Source organism: Pseudorca crassidens, chromosome 1, assembly GCF_039906515.1.
Source record: "Pseudorca crassidens isolate mPseCra1 chromosome 1, mPseCra1.hap1, whole genome shotgun sequence".
Taxonomy (NCBI): domain Eukaryota; kingdom Metazoa; phylum Chordata; class Mammalia; order Artiodactyla; family Delphinidae; genus Pseudorca; species Pseudorca crassidens.
In genome coordinates this window covers 147,850,339-147,872,613 of record NC_090296.1, presented here as the reverse complement: position 1 = coordinate 147,872,613, position 22,275 = coordinate 147,850,339, and the positions used below count along the sequence as shown (strand labels likewise).

Here is a 22,275-nt window from a genome sequence, read left to right as displayed (position 1 = left end):
AGGTAAACATGTATTACAAATGGCTGAAGATCGGGGCGTTAAAAGATAAAAGTGTCTACTGCTGGGAGCTGACAAGACTTCTCGAGTCCCTTAAAGTAATAACCCAACGGATGCTTACTGAAGGGACAGACCCATCCAGGCCCAAGTCCAATTTGAGCACTTCAACAAATACTGTACCACGACTGTACTTGCGGAGTTTACTCATCCTTCCGGATCGGCCCTTTGCGATGAATCACAAAGCTCGTGGGGGTTGGGTGCACAGTGACACCTGGAACTCTGCCCCGTACTGTGTACTCGGGCATTATTTCTCCAGGTCAGTGATTACATACTGGAAGGGTCTTATGCAGGAGGGAGAGAAGATGCCGACATCTCTCTCTTCCCCTGCTCGATCCTTTTCCAAGCCTCTCCTATTACTCCCACTTGCTTTCACTGGAGGTAAAACACCCAGCTTCCCGACTACATTTTGGGGTCACGTGCAGGTGTACTGAACGTGTTCCATTCCTTTCCACACTGGGGAAACCAAGAAAAAACAAACCCTCAACTCTACATTCCCTTTATCCTCACTTCCTTTTTCTTTGAGAATCCCGGGTCCGCACTGAGAAACGGCCGGGCCGGCCCAGACACTACCCTCGCACGGCAGCCGCTCTCAGCCCGGGCTCGTTCCTAGCTCCGTCCACTCCCTGCCGCCGCGGCGACCCGGGACCCCCACTGCCTGGAGTTGGCGGAAGAGGACGCCCGGACGCCTGCGGGCCCGCACTTACCGGCTGCCGCCGCCCAGCCAGCCCAGCTCGAATCACAGCGCCGACCACACCACGCGTATCACAAGCCCCCTGACCTCCGCGTCCACCTTACGCCCGCGCGCCGGGGGCGGGGCTGAGAACGCACGACCTTTGACCCGCCTGCGTCTCTGGCGTCGCCGGAAGCAGGCGGAGCATCCGTTAGTCGCGCGCCCCGCCGGTTACCTGGACTGAGCCCGGTGCGGTGGAGCTGAAGAAGCTGCGGTTGCGGAGAAGCTGTGGAGCTGGTCCCGCGAGCCGGGAGCATGAGGACCTGGTGTCTGTGTCAGATTTGTACCTGCGGGTAAGAAACGGCCGGTGTGGCGGCGGCCGGGGCTTGGAAGCGAGCTGGGGTTTCGGGGAACGGAGCCCTCAGAGTGGCCGCCCTGCCAAGGTGGAGGACGCGGGCCCAGCGACGTCCCACTTATCCCCGAGTCCGCAGATGCTCGCTGTTCACCCGCCAGCTACCGCGGGTTAAGCAGTTCTGCTTTGTCAGCTCCTATCCACGGGCGCAAACTGAAACGCTGTGGCGCCAGGCGGATGATATACACCTGTGTAGCAGCGGCTGGATGTCAGGCTGCCAAGTGTGGAGACCTGATCCGACGGGGAGAGTGTATGCCCACAAAATTTTTTTTTAAATTTATTTATTTTTGGCTGTGTTGGGTCTTCGTTACTGTGCGAGGGCTTTCTCTGTTTGCGGCACGCGGGGGCCACTCTTCATGGCGGTGCGCGGGCCTCTCACTATCGCGGCCTCAGTTGTTGCTGAGCACGGGCTCCAGACGCGCAGGCTCAGTAGTTGTGCCTCACGGGCCTAGTTTTTCCGCGGCATGTGGGATCTTCCCAGACCAGGGCTCGAACCCGTGCCCCCTGCATTGGCAGGCAGATTCTCAATCACTGCGCCACCAGGGAAGCCCCTATGCCCACAAAATTTAAAATAAATAAATAAAAGGAAACGGAAGGAGAGTAGAACGGTGTGCAAGTCTATGAGTTTTCGACCTGTGTTAGGCTTTCTTCTGTTCCTAGCTTTCCATCCCCGCCTAACCATATTCCCGTTCCCAGTCCCATCCAGACTGCTTTCCTTTGGGATCTGACGGACTGAAAAGGTAGTAGGTAGTCTCCTGAAACCCAGAATTGGTCAGTGAGCCCTGCCTAAGCTGTAAGCAGTCATCTCCTTCCTCAGCTTCCTTGCTGACCCAGGGATTAGACGACTATTTGCTAAATAAATATTATGAATATGTCAATCCTGTCGTACTGTAATCCCCTCCAAAGGAAAAACACTTCACATGGTGATGGAAAGCAGTTTCCCCGTAGTTTCATGGTAAATGTTGTTTTTAATTACTAATTGGATGTAGATTAGAAGATAAGTCAGCCTTTGAGGATTTGATTCATATGTGAAAACCCTGATGGCCAAAAAAATTGATTAATTTTTTTTCTAATCTTTAAATTAATTTCTATCCAACCTAAGTTCCTTTCCCTTCCAGCTGTCAGGAAATTTCAGTCTTCATTATGTTGAAGGCTTCCTTTTTCCCAAGCAGTAAAACGGTCCAGGGAGCAGAGGCATTGCCAATGCAAGAGGAGTCTTCTCTGGGCTTTAAACATTGGTAATGCTTCCCACTGAAATGTCTCTTGCTGGAGTTCACATAATCCCTTCAAGAGTGGTGCCACCGCTGCTTTGAAGTTTATGTTTGAGGTACAAGAATCTTGGCAAAGCTGGGAGCCATTGTTGTAGGGTTCCACCTAACCAACTCTTGATATCCGGCCACCTCCTGGATCACTGATAGAATGGGGCAAAGACGCCTGCTCTTCTAAGAACTCCTTCCCCCTCATCTTCTACCTCCTTCCTCTCTCTGGGGAATCGTCCCCTCTTCCCTCTTTTGCAGTTCAGGACCACCTGTTTCCTCTTAGGACCTCATTTCCAGCAGGACATCTGATTTCATCTCTTCACGAATTGTGTTTAAAAAGACAGGAGAACGTGTTGACTTCAGGCAGCTTATATCCTCGGCCCTTCCAAAAGTCCTACAAGAAGGAAATGTCAGGGTCCTGACTACCTGCTTGAAATAAAGGAGGGGAAAAAACCAAGGAGAACAAACTCATTAATATTTCAATACATTGCCTCTCTTTAGGAGGATCAAGATTGTCAAAGAGACCACTTCAGGGAAATTTTGACCTGCATCTGCTACTTTTTCATCTTGCTGTTTGAATCTTTTTTTTTTTTCATACTATGTAACTAAATCTTTTCAAATGTCTGTTTCTTTCACTATATCAGTCAAAACAACCATCTATCTCAGAATATCGTTTTCTCTGCAATGTGTATATACAATTGCTCATGTGCGTTAAACTATGATAAGTTATTTATGTTTGCATAGGCGACATCATTGCCCACATGAAACCACAAGGATTTATGAAAATTCTGACTTGTCTTGTCCCACAGCTGAATATTTGGAAAACTATCCTACGTATGGCAGTGTTCTTCCACCTCAGAGTCTGAAGCCCAAGGAAGAATTTCCAGCATATCGTTGTAAAATGGAAGGAATAACAACATTTAAGTAAGTATCAAGAAACTGTTTGCTTTACCTATTTTTCTCCCCACTCTTCTGGGGTTTTTTGGTTTTTGAATTTTTGAATTTTATTTTATATTTTTTATACAGAAGGTTCTTATTAGTTATCCATTTTATACATATGAGTGTGTATATGTCAATCCCAGTCCCACTCTTCTGGTTTTAATAAGGTGTTTTTGTTTTAAACTCTTTAAACTATTTAGTTGATTTAAGTTGAACCAGTTGACTAGTTGAGTCACAACTTGAGGAAAACAGAAAGATGAGAATTAAGTTAAATGAGAAAAATGAGAAGGAAAGGGGATATATAAAAAGTTCTATTGATTTTGTTAACCTCCTAAAATCTCTTGTGTTTATCTGTTTTCCATTGTGACCAGAACCTAGAGGAATGCAGCAGCTTCCTAATGGTTATGTTTGTATCTACTCTAGCTTTTGCATCTCTGATCTGTTTTCTAACTTTAGCCAAGATGACCTTTTTATGTACTGTTTATTTTTTTTTTTTATTGAAGTATAGTTGATTTGCAATGCTGTGCCAATCTCCGCTGTACAGCAAAGTGACTCTGTTATACATATACAGACATTCTTTTTTTATATTCTTTTCCATTATGGTTTATTGACAGGATATTGACTATAGTTCCTCATGCTATACAGTAGGACTTTGTTGTTTATCCATCCTATATATAATAGTTTACATCTGTTGGGACTTCTCTGGTGGTCCAGTGGGTGGGACTCTGTGCTCCCAAGGCAGGGGGCCCGGGTTCCGTTCCTTGTCGGGGAACTAGATCCCGCGTGGATGCCACAGCTCAGTGTTCACATGCCGCAGCTGGGAAGCCTGCATGCCGCAACTGGAGATCCCGCATGCTGCAGCTAAGACCTGGTGCGGCCAAAATAAATTAAAAAAAAAAAAAGAAAAAGAAAAGAAAGTTTACATCTGCTGATCCCAAACTCCCAGTCCATCCCTCCCCATCCTCCACCCCCCTTGGCAACCACAAGTCTGTTCTCTATGTCTGTCAATCTGTTTCTGTTCTGTAGATAGGTTCATTTGTGCCATATTTTAGATTCCACATATAAGTGATACCACATAGTATTTATCTTTCTCTTTCTGAGTTATTTCACTTAGTATGATAATCTCTAGTCACATCCATATTGCTGCAAATGGCATTATTTTGATCTTTTTTATGGCTGAGTAGTATTCCATTGTATATATGTACCACATCTTCTTTATCCATTCATCTGTCGATGGACATTTAGGTTGGTTCCCTGTTTTGGCTATTGTGAATAGTGCTGCTATGAACATAGGGGTGCATGTATCTTTCTGAATTAGAGTTTTGTCTGGATATATGCCCAGGAGTGGGATTGCTGGATCATATGGTAATTCAATTTTTAGTTTTCTGAGGAACTACCACACTGTTTTCCATAGTGGCTGCACCAGCTTACATTCCCACCAACAGTGCAGGAGGCTTCCCTTTTCTGCACACCCTCTCCAGCATTTTTTATTCATAGACTTTTTAATTGTGGCCATTCTGACTGGTGTGAGGTGGTACCTCATTGTAGTTTTGATTTGCATTTCTCTAAATACTTAGCGATGTTGAGTAAGATGACCTTTTTAAAATGCAGATCTAATCGTGTCACCTCCCTGCTAAAACTGCTGTTATATTTTCCCGTTATATTTAATGTATACCAAAATCCCTTCATTGTTTGCTCCCTGCTTTCTTCTCTGATTTATTTTCACTGTAATGCCCTTTGCACTCTTACGGTTACATCTCATAGGACATGTTTCATTTCTTGGAAGTACCAGGCTTCTCTTGTCACAGAGCCTTCCAAGATACTATGTTACCTGCGTGGAATTTTTCCTGCCTCTTTACCCTAATTAATGCCTATTCAACCTATAGCTCTTAACTCAGTTATCACTCTGAAAAGGCTTCACTGACACTCATCCAGTTTTCAGGCTAGGTAAAGGTCCCCTATGTAAGTTCTCAAAGCATCTGCCTATTATTTATCATTAGATTAGTTTCAGTGTTCCATGAAAGCAGGAACTATGTCTGTTCTTACCTCAGCATTCTATTTCCAGAAACCTGTTACAATGCCTACTAGCTCATAGTAGGCACTCACTATTTACTCAGTGTGTGAAAGACAAAAAAGTCCATTTAAGCCTAAACTTTTCGTTTGGACTCAGCTTTTTTGATCTTTGTCAGTTCAATGGGTTCTTTTCTCTATTTTCTTAATGTGTACACTGTATTCAAGGTACAGTCTTAGGCATTAAGTGTAAAATTATCAATAAAGAGAGGTTCTTGCTTTCCAGGAACTCATACATCAGCTTTCTATAATTTAGGGTTTTTGAAATGCTCTGTAACAACTTTAATTTTTAGTGCTATCCATTTTCTTTTCATTTCAGATAGAGTTTATTTTACTTACCTAGCAAAGGTGGAGACCTTCAAACTTTTACTGCAGTACTTATACCTTTAACATTTCAGACAACTCTTGCAGTGCTTTGGTGATTCCAGTTACTTCCCTCATACTTTGGTGTGATTTGGAATCATCTAGAAAGGTTAAAATTGCAGATTCCAGAGCTCCACCTAAAATAGTCAGTAGACAATGAAGTGGATCCCAGGAATATGCTTTTTTTTTTTTTTGCGATACGCGGGCCTCTCACTGTTGTGGCCTCTCCCGTTGTGGAGCACAGGCTCCAGATGCGCAGGCTCAGCGGCCATGGCTCACGAGCCTATCCGCTCCACGGCATGTGGGATCTTCCTGGACCGGGGCACGAACCCGTGTCCCCTGCATTGGCAGGCGGACTCTCAACCACTGTGCCACCAGGGAAGCTCCTATTCCTTTCTTTCTTGATGCCTTAATGATTCATAACAGAAATTTGAAATAAATTTCACACTATTCATATTTATTGAATAAAGATTTTGCATTTAACCAACTCGAAGTGTTAAAACCAGGAAAGTTTAACCTGCCACATCTTTCTTTAAAAGGCAATTGCTTTTCAATTCTGGGCTTTCTCAGTTGCCTTGTTCAAGTAGCCTGTAATAGTAAACAAATAAAATAAAATAAAAAAAGAAATGTCCCAACTCCCAAAAGGTTCAAATATGCCAACAAAAGTAAAACTTCCATTTCTTAAATCATCATCTTTCCACTTACTAAAACATTAGATCTTTTCTTCATAGTTTGACTAGGGAACTAGCAGTATTTCCAAGAGCCATATTCGAGGGGTTTGGAACTCTTGCTTGACTCCCTCATGGTGACCATGTTGACTAGGCAGTAGAAAGCAGCTGATTCATCTGTACAAACAAAGAATCGTGTCATTCTGTTCTATACTTTTCTATAATATAAGAAGAGACTGTGTAAAGAGCAGATGTCTGGACTTGTACCGGACTTTTGATCCTTTATAGCATTACAGCTGTAGCACAGTAGATGATTGCCAGAGTTGGCAGGAAGTCTGCCCTGAAAGTATGATTCCAGACATGTCAAATGTTTTAGGATATATCAGATGAAGAGTGCATTTACCCTTTACTACTTCTCCATAGAAAGTTGCTTTGGGTTTGGAGGTAAACTTTCTAACTCTTAACTGATCTTACTAGAGAAACTAAGACTTCTAAGCTTTCTCTGTCCTCTCTACTTCCTGATTGCGTTTTAGCCTGTTCCTCTCTAGCTGGTATTTGGGAAGAGCAAAGAACAACTCAGATGTCTTGAGAAGCAGAGGTATGGGATTTCTACTATTATTTATCCACTAAATAATATTTCATAAGCATTCGTTAAGTGTCAGGTGCTATGCTAGGCACCTGGGATACAGTGGTGAGCAAAACAGTCATGATCTCTGTGCTCACAGACGTTGCAGTCTCGTGAAGGTGGCAGTCAAAAACATCACTCAAAATAAGTATAAAATTGCAACAGTGATCAAATCTATGAAGGATAGGCGCAAGGTAACTTCGGATCCAGAATAAGAGGCTTGACTTTATCAGGGAAATGAGAAAAATGAGCTAAAATCTGAAGGCTGTAAAGCAATTAACTGGATTAAGACTGTAAGAAAGTGCCTTCCAAGGAGAGAGCAGCATGTAGCAGGAAGGAGCATGAAAAGAAGGAAATTGTCAGAGAAGGCCAGCAGGAGCAGAGGAAGCAAGAGGAAGCACAGTGTGATTTGAAGCTAGTGAAAGAGGCCATGTTCAGTTTTTTCTGTATCCTTAGAGCAATAAGAAGCCATTGAAAGTTTCTTTTCTTTCTTGTTTTTTGTTTGTATGTTTGTTTGTTGAGGGGGGTACGAAAGAGAGGTGAGGAAGAGGCTAGGGAGATGAGGGCAAGAATGACCTGATCAAATTTATGTGTGAAAGGATTACTTTGGGTGCAATGTAAGAAAAGATTGGAGAGAGAACTAGTAAGTGAGTTTAGGAAGGTATTGAATTGATTTGAATGAGCTATTATGAAAGCTTGGAATGGTGATGAGAGAGAGAAAAGCGGATTTAAGAGATATTTAAGAGGCAACATTGACAGGAGTTGATGATGAACAAAATGTAGGAGGGAGGTAAGGCGTGAAGGGTTAGTCCTAGGTTTCTGAGTACAGCTGAAGAGATGGTGATGCCAGTCAGTAAAATAGGGAACAAGCCAATAGGCCCAGATTTGTTGGGGGGAAATAGTTTGATTAGGGGTATACTAAGTTTTGAGGTACCACTGAATATCCAACAGGCCACTGTAAAAACTGGTACGGAGCTAAGAGAGGAGGTCTGAGTGGAGACGTACGAGTGAGAGGTGTTTCCATATAGTTAGTAATTGCAGCTGTGGGAGTAGAGGCGTTGTCCTCAGGAGGGAACGTTGGGTGAGAAGAGGAGAGTGGGTAACCCCAGTGTCGAGGAACTGCCCAACTTCATGACTGACTATAGGAGGGCGAAGCTGCGTAGGAGACCAAGAAGAAATAATGAGGAAGGCAGGGAGAGAGAATTTCTCAGAAATAGAGGGAGTGGGCAATAATGTCAATTAGGACTTGAGAGGTTAAGTAAGATGAGGGCTAAAAAGGTCTGGTGGATTTAATCACATAGAAGTCATGGTGCACCTTCAAGCTGTGTTAGAGAAGTGACAGTGCTGGAAACCAGGTTGAAGTGGGTTGATGGGGGTGAGGAAATGGAGTTAACAAGTCTAAGAGGTTATATCGTGACTAGAGAAGGGATTCAGTGAGTTTTGGTTTTTGGAGCTTATGGACATATACAGAAAATATTGATTAATACAAGTTGGTTTAAACAAATGATACAATGAGTGAAACAGTCCATAGTGTCCCAAAGAAAAAAAGCAATTTTGAAGACTTTTAGTAATTTGTAGAGCTAACATATCATCCTTACTGTGTACTAAACACTCATGTGTATGCTGTACATGCATGCATTTGTCAGTCCTTCAAACAACCCTATGAGGTAGATGGTATTATTGTCCTATTTTATATCTAAGGAAACTGGAGCATAGACAGAGTAAGTTACCCCACATCATAAATCTGGTGAATGACAGAGCCAGGATTTGGACCCAGGTAGTCTGATCAGTCTGAGTCTGTGGTCTCACCACCCCACCAGACAACCTCAGTGTCTGCAGTACAACCTCTGCCACATAATGTTATATAATGCCCAGGGTGGCTAGGGTACCATATGACTCCTATCCCTGGCAAGGGCTTCTGGGGATCTGAAGATGGATAAGACCCACATCAACACTATGAATATGATTCATGTCTAAAGGCCAGAGTTTAGACATAAATTATTTCTTTAATTGATTACTTAATGATGAGCAAAAAGACAGCATGACTTCAAGAAGAGAGCGTGCCCAAATAGTTTATTAGAGTCTTTAATAGGATGAATAAGGATTTTGACAAAATGGACCCAGGCGATATAGTTAAAATTGTTTTCAGATTCATTAAATCTTTAACCTAAGATTTCCTTCCAGGTTAGGAAAAAATTCAATTATTTGAAGATTTTATTTATGTAAGATCCAATTAACTGAGGATCCATTGTAAAGCTGTTTTGAAAACTAGGATTTTTGACATTTATTTTTCTTATATGTAGTCACTGGATAGGACATAAAGGAATTCAATAATCTCTTTCAAGTAGCTTATCAACCATCACCATTTTAATATCTTCTTAGACTTTTCAAGTAAAAAAAAGTCTGGAAAATTTTAATACTGCATTGAAATACTTAGAAATAAAAGAACCTGTGAAGCTATGTTTCAAATGTATATAGTTCAGGTCGGATTCTCGTCCTTATGAAATAGTCAAACAGCCTCACCATGCACCAGAAGAATATAAACAAAAGCAGGGGGAGATTGATCTTGGTACTACCTACAAACGGCATCTTAATTCTTGTAGAGTGCAGCGTGTGGCAATAGCTCAGCCTTTGGAGAGACAAGTTAAAAAAGGGAAGTTGGATACTGTCCCAACCTATAAAGGTAACTTGCCATTTCAAAAATTAAAGAGCCAAAAAGCAAAAACTTACTTCCAGCTTTGAGATCTAACATCAAATCATGATTTTGGTGCATTGCCAAACTTAAGTCTCCGTGGCTTAAGAAAAAACTTTTTTCTCTGTTGTCTAAGTAGTATTGTATAGTGAGAAAAAAACAGACTATTTGCTTGATGGAGAGTTAGGAGACCTGGATTCCTGTCCAAATTCAGCCACTTAATTAGTTTTCTCTATCTCAAACCATGAAAACAAAGGATACCACTGAACAAGCAATATGTCATATCTGTCACATTATGCCACATGTAGTCGGTACTGTTCCTTTCCTTCCATCCCAGAATGAGTTGAAACTTTACTGAGCATGCTGGAGCCTTTGAGAAAGTCAAATAAAGAGCAACCCTCTTCTCCATTCAAGTTCTGAACCAACCGGTAAAGCAAAAGAGTTAGCAGGTAGAGAACCAAAATACTCCCTTTATACTGATAAAGGCTGGAATAGAGGGTGAAGCTTGCATCTGTTAGCAGATGGTCCCTGATACTGAACCTCAGAATACAATAGGCTTGTCCACCCAGTGAGACAGTGTTGGAGCACCACATAGGCAACCTGCTCCTCCGAGACTTCCAGCATGGAATACCTTCTGCCTCCTGGCAACTGACTTGGAAGAGTAAGGACTGTACAACGTACGACCAGTTTCTTTCCAAAAATCAATCTGATTATATAATAGTCTGTTACTTTTGGCAGGGAGTGGGGTCCTTTATTTTTAAACAATAGGCTATCTTGTTCATATTTTTTCTGTATTTTTTTTGTTAATAATGTAATTGCATATTTAGGCTTAAAGCCTTTTCACTAGATATGTGACATAACTGAATGGGTATGTCCTAATATAAAGCCCTTTTGTATGAGTGATGCCATCCACAATAAAAGTAATGATTTATACTTTAAACCGGTAATAACTGAATACATCCTTTTTCTTTAAATGTCACTCTTACCAGTTTAATGGGTAACTAAAGTATATGGTATCAGTATGCTGTGATCTATATGTCAGCCCAGGAGGGAGATCTATACAAAGCACACATTTTTAAGACAATGCATGTGGTGAACAAATATATTGTTATAATCTAATATAGCATATAGTAATTGCTAAGATATATGTTTATTGGTATGCAGAGGGGATAGTGTATTGTGTAATAATTTGACATAAAAGATAATTGGTGAAATGTCTGTACTAGGTCTTTTAAACAACCGTAGTAAGATTTTTTCTTTTTTTCCCCACATAGTCTATTTAAAAATACAACAATACTGATATTCCTTGATGCTGTGACTATTTACATATGACACACACACATACACACCAACACTAGTTCTGGCTTCTCATTACCTGGGTTTCTTATAGATTCCTGTACTTCCACTCCCGTAATCCAATGTTGAGGATTCCTGGGTTCCTTCTGGCCTTCTCTCTCCTCATCTTCCCTAGTGAGGAAAAGTGATCCTTGTATTTCCAGGTTTTCAGGCATGAGACAACAAATACTAAGGGCCAAGGGAATAATTCGTCGTTCTGCGTGATGATTGTACTGCAGGTTTTGTAGATACCTACTGAAGGACAGGTCTGTAGCTAAAGAGAAATCATAATGTGAAGAGACTCTGTCACTGTCACCGAAGAATTAGAGAACAGAGCAAAGGCAGAAATGGGATATGATTAAAAACAAAAACGAAAAACTCTACAAGATGGTGAGAAGGGTGACATCTAGATTCTGGAGATGTGGTTCTGTGAAACTGGTGGCTCTTAGACAGAAACATACCTACCCCTAGCAGCCTTGCTTTAGAAATTCATTCAGATTAAAATGTAGATAATGAAAATAGGTCAGTATTTGATTTGATACTTTTTAGGGATTACTCTTCTGTGTGCAGGGCACTATAAGGAATAGAGATCTGAATTGAGCATGGTTGTTGACATTTAGAAACTTTACAGTTGAGATGATAAAAAAGAGCAATAATAGCCTGAAGAATTAAATAGTCATCCGAGAAATAAAAATATGAGATATCACAAGAAGGGGCGAATAATTCACTAGAAAATTAATGGAACAATTAGGGCTTCAAACACTTAGACTAAGCAAGATATCACTCCAGGCTAGTCTGGGAATGCATCACAGACTAGTAAGTATTGATATATAGAAAGAGGAGGGATATCCTAAAAGCTAGGATGAGATGAGCAAAAAAATCATAAAGCCAGAAAAATAAGAGAGTTGTTCAGTGAACATGGTGGGAACCAGAGAATTTCAGGATCTGAGAGATTGGTGTATCCAAAAATGTAGGTTGAGATCAGCTTGTGAAGTCTTGGTTGTCAGACTGAGGAACTTAACATTTTTCTGGTAGCCACTAACATTTCTGAGTTCTGCTACCAGATAGGATATAGCAGATGGCAGAGAGCCATTACTTCCACTGAAACAGTTTAAAAAAATACATAAATTTTTAAAAACCTTTTTTAAATAGAAGCAAAGAACTAAAATTACAGAGACAGGGGAGCCCTTCCTAGATAAGTTGAGATGGCCAACTGTGTACTTCTCTGGGAGCATTTGTCAAGTCTAGGCCAAGGCTGAAGATTAGGGTAGCATCAGCAGCGAGACCCTCCTAGGGGAAGGAGCAACTGACCTGTAGGCCAGTGTGACCAACTGGAATCTGTAAATACCCCTGATGTGTGACTGGTTTTCCTTGTGGGATGTCTGCTGAGTGATTAGGGGGCATGGTGGGCTAGAGGACTGGCCTAGAAAGAGCCCACAGAAATATCCCACAGTCTCACTTGGGAGCAGGTGCTTAGGGGAGAAAGTCCCACTAAAATGAAGGCTCAACCACAAACACATCACAGGTCTTGTCCTTGAGAAACTTGTAACTAGAGGAAGACCATGTCTAACTGAAGGTGCCGCTGAATGCCAGCCGCGCTCAGTTCCTGACTGGATTAAGGTGACCTGCCCCATATCCTACCTGCGTAACATAGGAAAGAGCAAGCTGTCTTCTGTTGAAAATAACATCGATTTTAGTTTCTATGGTTTTCTTATACATGACATCCAGCACAGAGTAAAACATTATGAGAACTATGAAGAATCAGGAAATATTTAAAGAGGTGATGGTCAAGAAATTTCCAAAATTGATGAAGTAATCAGGCTCCAGATTCAAGAAGCTCAACCAACCCCAGAATAAACACAAAGCCACGTCTGGCAACTGTCGTTAAACTTCTGAAAACCAAGTAAAGATAAATTCTTAAATTATAAATTCTAAAGATAAATTCAGTTAAAGGAAGCCCGTGCGCAGCAAAGACCCAACGCAGCCAAAACTAAAATAAATAACTAAATTTATTTTTTTAAAAAAAGAGTTGAGCCTGGACCTGGACAACAGAGGAACACCCTATCCACACACACACCCACCAGATTACTGAGCACTGAATAACAAGCAACAACAGTGTACCATTGGAGAGAAGCAAGGTTACAGAGAGACATTCTCTGAGGTGCAGGTGCAAAGAGAATGCCTAAAGCTGAGGATGGCGCAGAAATTAAGAAAACCAGCCTGCCTCTCCCCCCGCTCCAAAGCACAAGATAATGCCAAAGGAATTTAAAGCTGATGGTACGCTGAAGGTAAGCCTAGCAACAACAAAAGCCAAATCTAGCTCAGCTGCTGATTGAGCTGACTTAACCCCCTTCACTAAAGCCCTGGCAAGTGAAGATGTATATCCGTTTCTGGACATAAATACTATTTACCCCAGTCTCTACTGTGCTACACACAATATCCAGCTTTCAAATACAAATTATAAATTGCACAAAAATAACATTTTATGGAAACACAGCAATGCCATTCATTTACGTATTATCTATGGCTGCTTTCATGCTACGGTGTCAGAACTGAGTAGTTGCAACACAGACCATATGGCCCACAAAGCCCTAAATATTTATTTAATGAAAATGAAAAAATACGATATTAAAATGTATGGGATGTATCTAAAGCAATGCTTAGAGGGAAATTTATAGCATGAAATGTTTGTATTAGAAAAGAAGACAGTCTTAAATTAACAGCTTAAGAGTCCATCTTATGAAACTAGAAAAATGAGCAAATTAAGCCCAAAGCAAAGTAGATGGAAAGAAATAATGAAGAGCAGCAATCAATGAATCTGTAAACAGAAGAACAATGAGAAAATCGATGAAACCAAAAGCTGAATCTGTTAAAAGATAATGAAGTTGAATAACCCTAACCACACTGACCAAGAAAAAAAAAAAAAGACGCTAACTACAGATATCAAGAATGAAAATAAGGATCTCACCATAGATTCTGTAGAACCTTATTTTACATTATTGTTTCTTCTATTTCCTTATTCTTGTCTTTGATGATTTCATCAGGTTGCTGTTCATTCCATGTTTGCCTCAAGAAGGCAAAAATTAAAATTTAGGAAGTAAAATTGACAGGATTGGAAAACGACTTGAAACAGGGAGAAGGGAGTGAGGGAGAGAAGATTAGCTGGGTGAAACCTTTACCTGAGATACCAAATTCAAAATAGTGTTTTCTTGTTGATGTGTTATTTGTGGGGAGTATGAGTCTGAGCAAGATGGTGAATTCAGTTGGGGCATACTAAACTTCAGTTTACCTCTTGTACATCTGTATAGAGGTGTCTAGTAGGAAGATAGATATGTTGGTTTGGATTTGAAGGGAGGTCTGGAGTGGAGATTCAAGTTTGGGAGTCATCAGCTTATAGGTAGGGGTAAAACTGTGAGGCTCGTTTGATGATCTGTAGATTGAGAAAGAAAGGATAGAGCCCTCTGACTTTATAAAAATTGGCCCCAATTCCTTAGTGCCATAAGACAACACAGGGAACAGAGTCCCAACTACTGAAAGAACTCACATATGCAGCTGAGGACTTCTGTCCTCAAAGAAGAACCTAGAACAGCTCGCTATATAAGGATGGAGATGGAGCTCCGCATAGAAATGTTCATGGTGAGCAAACACATGCAAGCACCTCATGGACTTAAAACTGTTCAGGAGAAAGCAAGCTTCCTGTCTAGATTTTAGTGTCTAGAAAGCAAAAGAATGAGCTGAGGCAACTGGATTGCCCTTATCTAACAAGGGTAATACTGTAGCTGCCAAATGAGCAGACTGCATTGTTAGATGTGGATGGCATTATATTTTCTTTCCATAAGTGTCATAAGATACTAAGAATAGATGATGTTAATAAAGACTGTGATGTTTTAAGGCATTGCTATAGAATGTTATTAATAAATATTCTAGAGCAAATAATAAATTTTCTAGGCATATGAGCATAGGAATATTTATGAGAGGCAAATCAGTTTTCTGCAGTTATCTGAAATTGATATTCTTGCTGATACATGCTGTCAAACCTTGTCTCTCAGTCTCCAAATTCTTGCTTCCTTTTTGAAAACCAAAGTTGTTTGTTAAGGGAGAAATATTCTGTTTTTCTCTCATGAAATTAACATCATTTTCTTGTAGACATTTTGGCAACAAAGGCTCTCCCTGTATGTTTATAGGGAACCATAGGTCTTCAATAACATCCTATGGTTTCCTTTTAGTTACTGAAAAATAGTGCTGTAATTTTATACTTTAGATTGCAAACAACAGAGATTCCTTCTTGGTGCCTCAAGAAAAAGCGAGTTTATGGTAAAGCTCTATGTGAACTGGAAATGGAAAGCTATCGGGTACAGAGGAAGCTTGAGGGAAGAGCTGCTCCCTTCATCTCTGCCATGAGCTACATGGCTTCTCTCACAGCATCTTCACTTCCCTTTACACGTCTTCTCTGACTGCCATTCTACTAACTGGCCTCCCCTGACCATGTATCATCTCTGTTTCCTTACAAGTCTATTGTGAAGTCTTCAACTTACCATAGCTCTCCACTTCTGCTTCATGGCATCCTTTTACATTCTTCTCCCACTTTTATCTGGCTCCGTATTTTCAAATTTAGGTTCACAAGAACGAGAATGTGCTTGACCCAGGTCATCTTTTCTTGCCAAGTTGTTTCTTGCCAGGTCTCTACTACCCTACAGATTGCCTGCTCTTAGGTCAGGTGTCCACTCTCATTCACACATTTGTAGCTTGAGGGTGGTGGGAGTAATCATTTGGTTGAAGACCTGGCAATCTTGGCAGAAATGCCTATGGCTGAGGAATTTGTCTCCTCAAAGGAGGTATCCACATAACAAGCATCTGAGTTTTGGCCTTTCCAATAAACAGTGCATGGACTTTAGCCTAGACTCCAATTCTTTATCTTGTATATCTTCTGTCTTTTATAAATTAATTTTTGGTATTTAGAAATACATATTTTGGGGTGAAGTCAATTCTGTAGTAGTTCTCAGCTTTCCACCTTTCTTATCTAGAAATGGAAAACCTAAATAACCCTCAGTTGAAATATAAGCACTTCAGTTTTCCATGCGTGGTTTAGGTAAGCTGCAAGAAGCAGAATTAAGGTATTTAACACTAAATCCCAGACTCAGCTCTGATATTCATTTCTAAATTCCACGTACAATTTCTAACACTTTAGAAAGCACTCAGTTTTGGCCCCTCACCTCTAGATGACCCTTTATCGTTCAGGAATGCCTTGAAGCCCGTTTTCTCCAGAGGAAAAGTTGAAGCCAGTGATCTTTCTGGGACAGTACCAGTTACCCTGTAGCCTGTGTCTTTGCTCAGGGAGTCCAGTAGGCTTCCTAGGGTACAGTGGAGTTGAAATTTTCTCTTCTTTGAGGAGTCCCTTCGAAGCAAGGAGTAATACCTACATCATTTTTGCCCACACATCAGGGCCCTTGATTTTATGGTAATCCCTGGATTTCATGTTTTACTTTAGCATTTTGTAAGTTAGAGCAAAAATCCCAACCAGTTCCTGGGAACACAACCATAATCTCCTAAACTCTGTCTTCACCCAAAACACAACCTTCTTGGCTTTCAAAAACTATCAACAATCAGGCTCAGATGTTCCATTCCCTGATGTAATCACAAGAATCTTAAAGTGGAAAGTTACACGTATTAAATTGGAGTATAGGGAAAGGAAAGTGGAAGTGAAGAAAAAAGTGTAAATCTGAGGGGAATCAGTGAAACTTCATACTTGATTGGTGTTCAGATTTCTAAAAGAAATGAAAGGATGGCAATGAGAAAAGTCAGTCATGATTTTTAGAAGGTGGTTGTTTTCTTCAGTATTTATACATGCTCTTTTTTTGTTGTTTTTTAATTTTCAAGATGATTATAGAGCTTGGGACATTCAGAAAAGTGAACTTTATAAACAAGAACAAACTTACTATCCCCCTACTGTGAAATTTGGAAACAACATTTCAGGATGACTGTGTACCTTGTGAGATAAAGCCTAGGCAAAGCTTTAAACCCAGCCCTGCAGTCAAACATTCTACAGTCCCCTTTAATGGTGATACAAGTCATCACCTTGATTACGTACCTCATCAGCTAGAATTCAAGTTTGCGAGGCCAAAAGAAGTTTACAAGCCAACCAACCAACCAACCTTTTGAGGATCTCACAACTCACTGATATGACTTCCAGGGGCTTGTTGGTGAAAATGCAAACATCTGCAGACCTCCATACACCAGAGCTCAATTTGAAAGAAGCACTGAATTCCGTGACAGTTTTCAACCATGGGAAATCCCACCACCCGAAGTCAAGAAAGTACAAGAGTATGTCCCTCCCGCAGGTATCGTGCAATTACACAGCACAAGCCACATCGATTATGTTCCATATGAGGCCAGACGTGTTGTTCCTTCCCATCAGGCCAGCTTCTCGTAGAAAAAATAACAGTGTTCCTTCCCAAGGAAAAAGCACCATGAAGGAAGATTTTCCAGCATGGGAAAGTTGTTGTCAAAGATTTATTAATATTAAGCAGGAGCAGCAGATCCCCAACCCATCTGGAAAGTTTGATGGTTTGAGCACTTTCAGATCTCACTATGTGCCACATGAATTGATTCCAACAGAGAGTTGCAAACCTGTAAATGTTCCCTTTAAGGGTTCTATTCCATTTGATGACGTAACCGTGTACTCTCCCGAGTGTGCACCAAAGAAACAGGAAATCTGCCCTGCCTAGTTATCCTTCTCCTCCAGGTTATATCTTTGAACATACAAATTCCCGAGGTCATAAATTCTTCCACACGATCGCTCCCACGGTGAAGGCCTTTTAATCATCAAATCATGTTTAAAAGGAAGCTAACTAACAGAACGTTGATTTCCCAAGGGCAAAACCAATTTTCTATGGTAGAAGAAAAAGTTTATGAGAGCTGAAAAAAATCATGTTTTAAATTTTTAAACGAGATTTAGAAAATTTGTTACAGGAAATCAGGATTTTTTTTTTTAATTTTATTTATTTATTTATTTTTGGCCACATTGGGTCTTCGTTTCTGTGCACGGGCTTCCTCTAGTTGTGGCAAGCGGAGGCCACTCTTCATCGCGGTATGCGGGCCTCTCACTGTCGTGGCCTCTCTTGTTGAGAAACACCGGCTCCAGATGCGCAGGCTCAGTAGTTGTGGCTCACGGGCCTAGTTGCTCCGCGGCATGTGGGATCTTCCCAGACCAGGGCTCGAACCCTTGTCCCCTACATTGGCAGGCAGACTCTCAACCACTGCGCCCCCAGGGAAGCCCCAGGAAATCAGGATTTTAAAACCCATTTTGTATTAATACTTTAACCAAGTTTGTTCTTTAATATGCGTTCTGAGAGTTGCATAATGTATATTCCCATCCGAACTATTTTAATCCAAACATACTTTCCGGTAGCTTGCCTCAATCTGCTATCATTTGTACATGTGTTTATAATTATGGAAATTATAGGGTTATTCATATATGAGTTATTTATAAGTGCCTTAGGACTAATAGAACACCATTGAAAATGATACATGGATTCTTTTCATTGAAAATGATGCATGGATTCTTTTTTCAATACAACAGTATTTTTTTCCTTAGATTTCAAGGCATCTGCATAGTGAACCCTGAGTCAAGTTTTGGTTGGTAGTGTCAAGATGGCTACACTGCTCTTCGCTGTATTCAAGTTAGAAAGAGGCATTGTGGTGTGACAAGTAAAGGCTCTGTGGGTTGGGAATCAAAGCACCTGAGTTCAAGTTCCAATGAAACCAGTTTCTACTTGTGCCATCCTAGGCAAGTGACTCTTGTCTTTGAGCCTCAGTGTCTTCATTTGTCAAAGAATATCTGCTCTTCCTACCTCTCAAAAGTTTTGCTCTGAGCATCAGGTCATGTGATACAACATAACGCACAAAGTAAAGTGCTAACCAAAGGTCAGGGATTGTTACTAAGTCGCTCAATCTCTTTCTGTACCTGTTTCTCTGTTTTCAAATTAGGAGAATTACCTACTCAGCACTCACTTTCTGTCCTGTAGCAAGGATTGTAAAATAACGTAATCTGCTTCAAGCTTACGAGTAGTATGATTTGAGATGAGACTTGCCCTCTAAAGCTTCACAAGCACCCTAGAAGTTCTTACAGAGAATGGAGAGCTTGGATGGGGCGAATAATGTGGTTCGAATGACAGTACTTCCAAAAAGGAAAAACCATTTGCGAGAGTAGTTTAAGGAATGACTGACAGCTCTGAAGAAAATTTTCACGGTAACCTCAGGTAATTATGCACCTAATTGCTGCTCCCAGAATCAAGGTGCAGAAGAAGAATCAGGCTTGGTATGGGCACAATTATGTCCTCCTCCTCCAGTGTGAAGACAAATGCCAAGAAGGGAAGGAGGGAAGGAATGGTGCCATTAAGTGAAGTAGAAAGAACAGACTGCAATTATAAATGCTGAGACTTTCCTAATGAATTAAAATCTGAGTGGGTGTTTTTTCTTTGATCAATGATGCATTATGGGATAATATGATTTATTTTATCTTTTCAGTCTCTAGTAGCTTTAGAACTGTTTCAAAATATATACTTAACTGAGAACAAGTCCGTCAACATTTGGTTAAAATACTTTTCATTATGTGGAAGTAGTTTGTTTTTATTTACTTTCATATTAGAGAAAATTATGTTGAATTGATATATTAGTCATAGTAATAGAGCATCATTAAATGAATTTTCATGAAATCATTTCTGCAACAAATCTTCTCTGGAAAAGAGATCTTGTTAATAAAGTATTTTCCAGGATAAGCTCTACATAATTCTCACACACACACACACACACACACACACAGAGTCACACAACATTTTAACAGCACTGGAAACTAGTAATATTTTAACTATTTAACTATCTGCCAGATTTAGAATGAATTTCCACTAAGCCAAACTTGGATAAATCGGATGAAGGAAGCAGGGCATTTGGAGACAAAATTTCCACCCCCACCCCATCCCATCTCCATCCTGTCTCCCTGCATGTCCTTGTTGTGGAGAATGAGACCACAGAATGAGACAGAAAGGCTTTGTAGTTTATAAACCCTGCAGGGACAACAACGCTAAGAGTGCACCCTAATGTACACCATGGACTTTGGGTGATTCTGCTGTGTCAGTGTCAAGTCGCCCATTGTGACACAGGTACCCTCTGGTGCGGGCAATCAATAGTGGCAGGCTGTGCATCTGTGGGGGCAGGAGGTACAGGGTTACTCTCTGTACTCTCCATTCAATTTTGTTCTGAACCTAAAACTGCTCTAAAAATCAAAGAATATTAAAAACAAAGACTGCATGGCAGGAAGTAAGGAGGGGAGTGTTTAGCAGTCAGAGGTTGGGAAGCCCAGCCCCTGAATACATCAGATTTACAGACTTCCTTTCTAAGGCCCTCTCTGAGAATCGCTGTGTGAGAGGAGTCTGGTAATATGAAGCGAGGAGGAGACCTCTGAACATTCATCAGAGAAGGGGAAGGTGAACCTTGTCATCATAAGTTAGCAAACTTCAAAAAGGCTGTTTAAAAAGAGTGCTGCTGATGTATCTTTCAAAGGGTCACAGTGTCCAATAAAACATGAAGAAACGTCCATTTTGTTAAGACTTTAGCTTTTCTTCTCTCTCCACTCAGTGGTGTTTTACATGGATGGGCAGATTTTCACCCTATGTCACAGACCCAGGACTTTCACCAATGTCGCCCCTCCCCATCCTCCCCTTCAACAGGGCACACAGTTTGATAGCTGCCAGGGCTATCTCTCCATCATCTCCAATGTCCCCATCTATACTACTTTATTTGTAGCCATTATGGAACTATAATGACAAATGACACAGATTTGGAGCACCTGGAACACTCGTATGTCGTTAGTGGGAACAGCCACTTTGGAAAACAGTTTGCTAGTTTCTTATAAACATGTACATACCATATAAGCCAGCAAATCTACTCCTCGGTATTTATCAAAGAAGAATGAAAACTTAGTTTTACACAAAAGCCTGTACGTGAATGTTTATAGAATTGTATTCATAATCACCCCACGCTGGAAACAACCCCGAGGTCTTTTAACTGGAAAAATGATACACATCTATAGTATACCCATACGAAGCCAATTCAAGGAACAAACTATTGATTCACCCAATATCACGCATGAATCTTAAATGTCTTTTGGTCAGTGAAAGAAGCCTCAAAGGCCACATAATGTATGATCCCACTTGCATGAAACTCTGGAAAAGGTAAAATTATACGGACAGAAAATAAATAATTGCCAGGGGGTGGGGGGTGGAGAAATTATTGGCTACCAAGAATCAAGATAAGGGAATTTGGGAGGTGATGGAACCGTTATGTAAGAAACTGTGCTGATCGACAAACAACTCTCTGAATTTGTCAAAACTCTTGGAACTGTAAAGCACAGAGGCAATTTGACTGCATGTAAAATTATAAAAACTATCACCCAGGAGGTGGGGAGAAAGCAAGGAGGAATGCAGACTGTGACAAATGAGGATGACTGTACTACAAATGAATCACATAACCACACTGCAGGGGGTGGGAAGGAAGGGGATGACCTAAGTCACTCTGGAAGAGGGTTCTCACTGGACACCATAAGGCAGTAGACAAAAAGAATACTGTACAAATACTGTACTCTACTTGGTAATTTCTTTTTTTCCTTTCACAGGGGTATGCGTTACCAGCTCTGAAACTACGTGTATAATAAGGCCAAACCAAGAAAATATATTGCAGATAATGAAAGCCAGGCTTCTCCCTGTCAGAGAAAGAAGTTTACAAACAAGAAAAAGGTATAGACTATAATAATGACCCTATGTGCTGGACTGGCATTCAAGGTTTCAGTATGAATGCATAGATACAGGAAAAAAAAGTGTGTGTGTGTGCGCGTGCACGTGTGTGCGTGCACATTCAAGGATTAGTGTATATGCAGTCAACTTTTTAACCCTCCCAATGGCCAAAGCTAGTATGCTTTCCCTTTTTTTTTTTTTTTAACATCTTTATTGGGGAATAATTGCTCCACAATGGTGTGTTAGTTTCTGCCTTACAACAAAGCAAATCAGTTATACATATACATATGTTCCCATCTCTCTTCCCTCTTGCGTCTCCCTCCCTCCCACCCTCCCTATCCCACCCCTCCAGGCGGTCACAAAGCACCGAGCTGATATCTTTTTATCATAAATGGGTG

At 40.9% G+C, this 22,275-nt stretch overlaps 2 protein-coding genes across 6 annotated transcripts in view; one reads left to right on the top strand and one right to left on the bottom strand.

Annotated features, from left to right (window-relative positions):
• EFL1 (elongation factor like GTPase 1) overlaps window positions 1–888 on the bottom strand; it is a 134,853-nt gene extending 133,965 nt beyond the window's left edge. For 3 of the 5 annotated variants that reach the window (XR_010932737.1, XM_067698459.1, XM_067698476.1), the window contains exon 1: window positions 762–888. The gene's annotated coding sequence lies outside the window, so the exon portion shown is untranslated. Of the gene's footprint in view, window positions 1–547; window positions 683–761 lie in introns of those variants that run through there. The other 2 variants (XM_067698468.1, XM_067698481.1) reach the window with 1 other exon arrangement.
• On the top strand, window positions 9–18,645 carry SAXO2 (stabilizer of axonemal microtubules 2). The gene is given in 10 exon segments (XM_067730010.1): window positions 9–313; window positions 668–957; window positions 1,048–1,080; window positions 3,208–3,322; window positions 9,547–9,746; window positions 16,968–17,052; window positions 17,054–17,228; window positions 17,230–17,496; window positions 17,498–17,812; window positions 17,814–18,645. Coding segments are annotated over 10 exon segments (1,881 nt in total). The 3' UTR covers window positions 17,910–18,645.
• The last annotated feature ends 3,630 nt before the right edge of the window (window positions 18,646–22,275 follow it).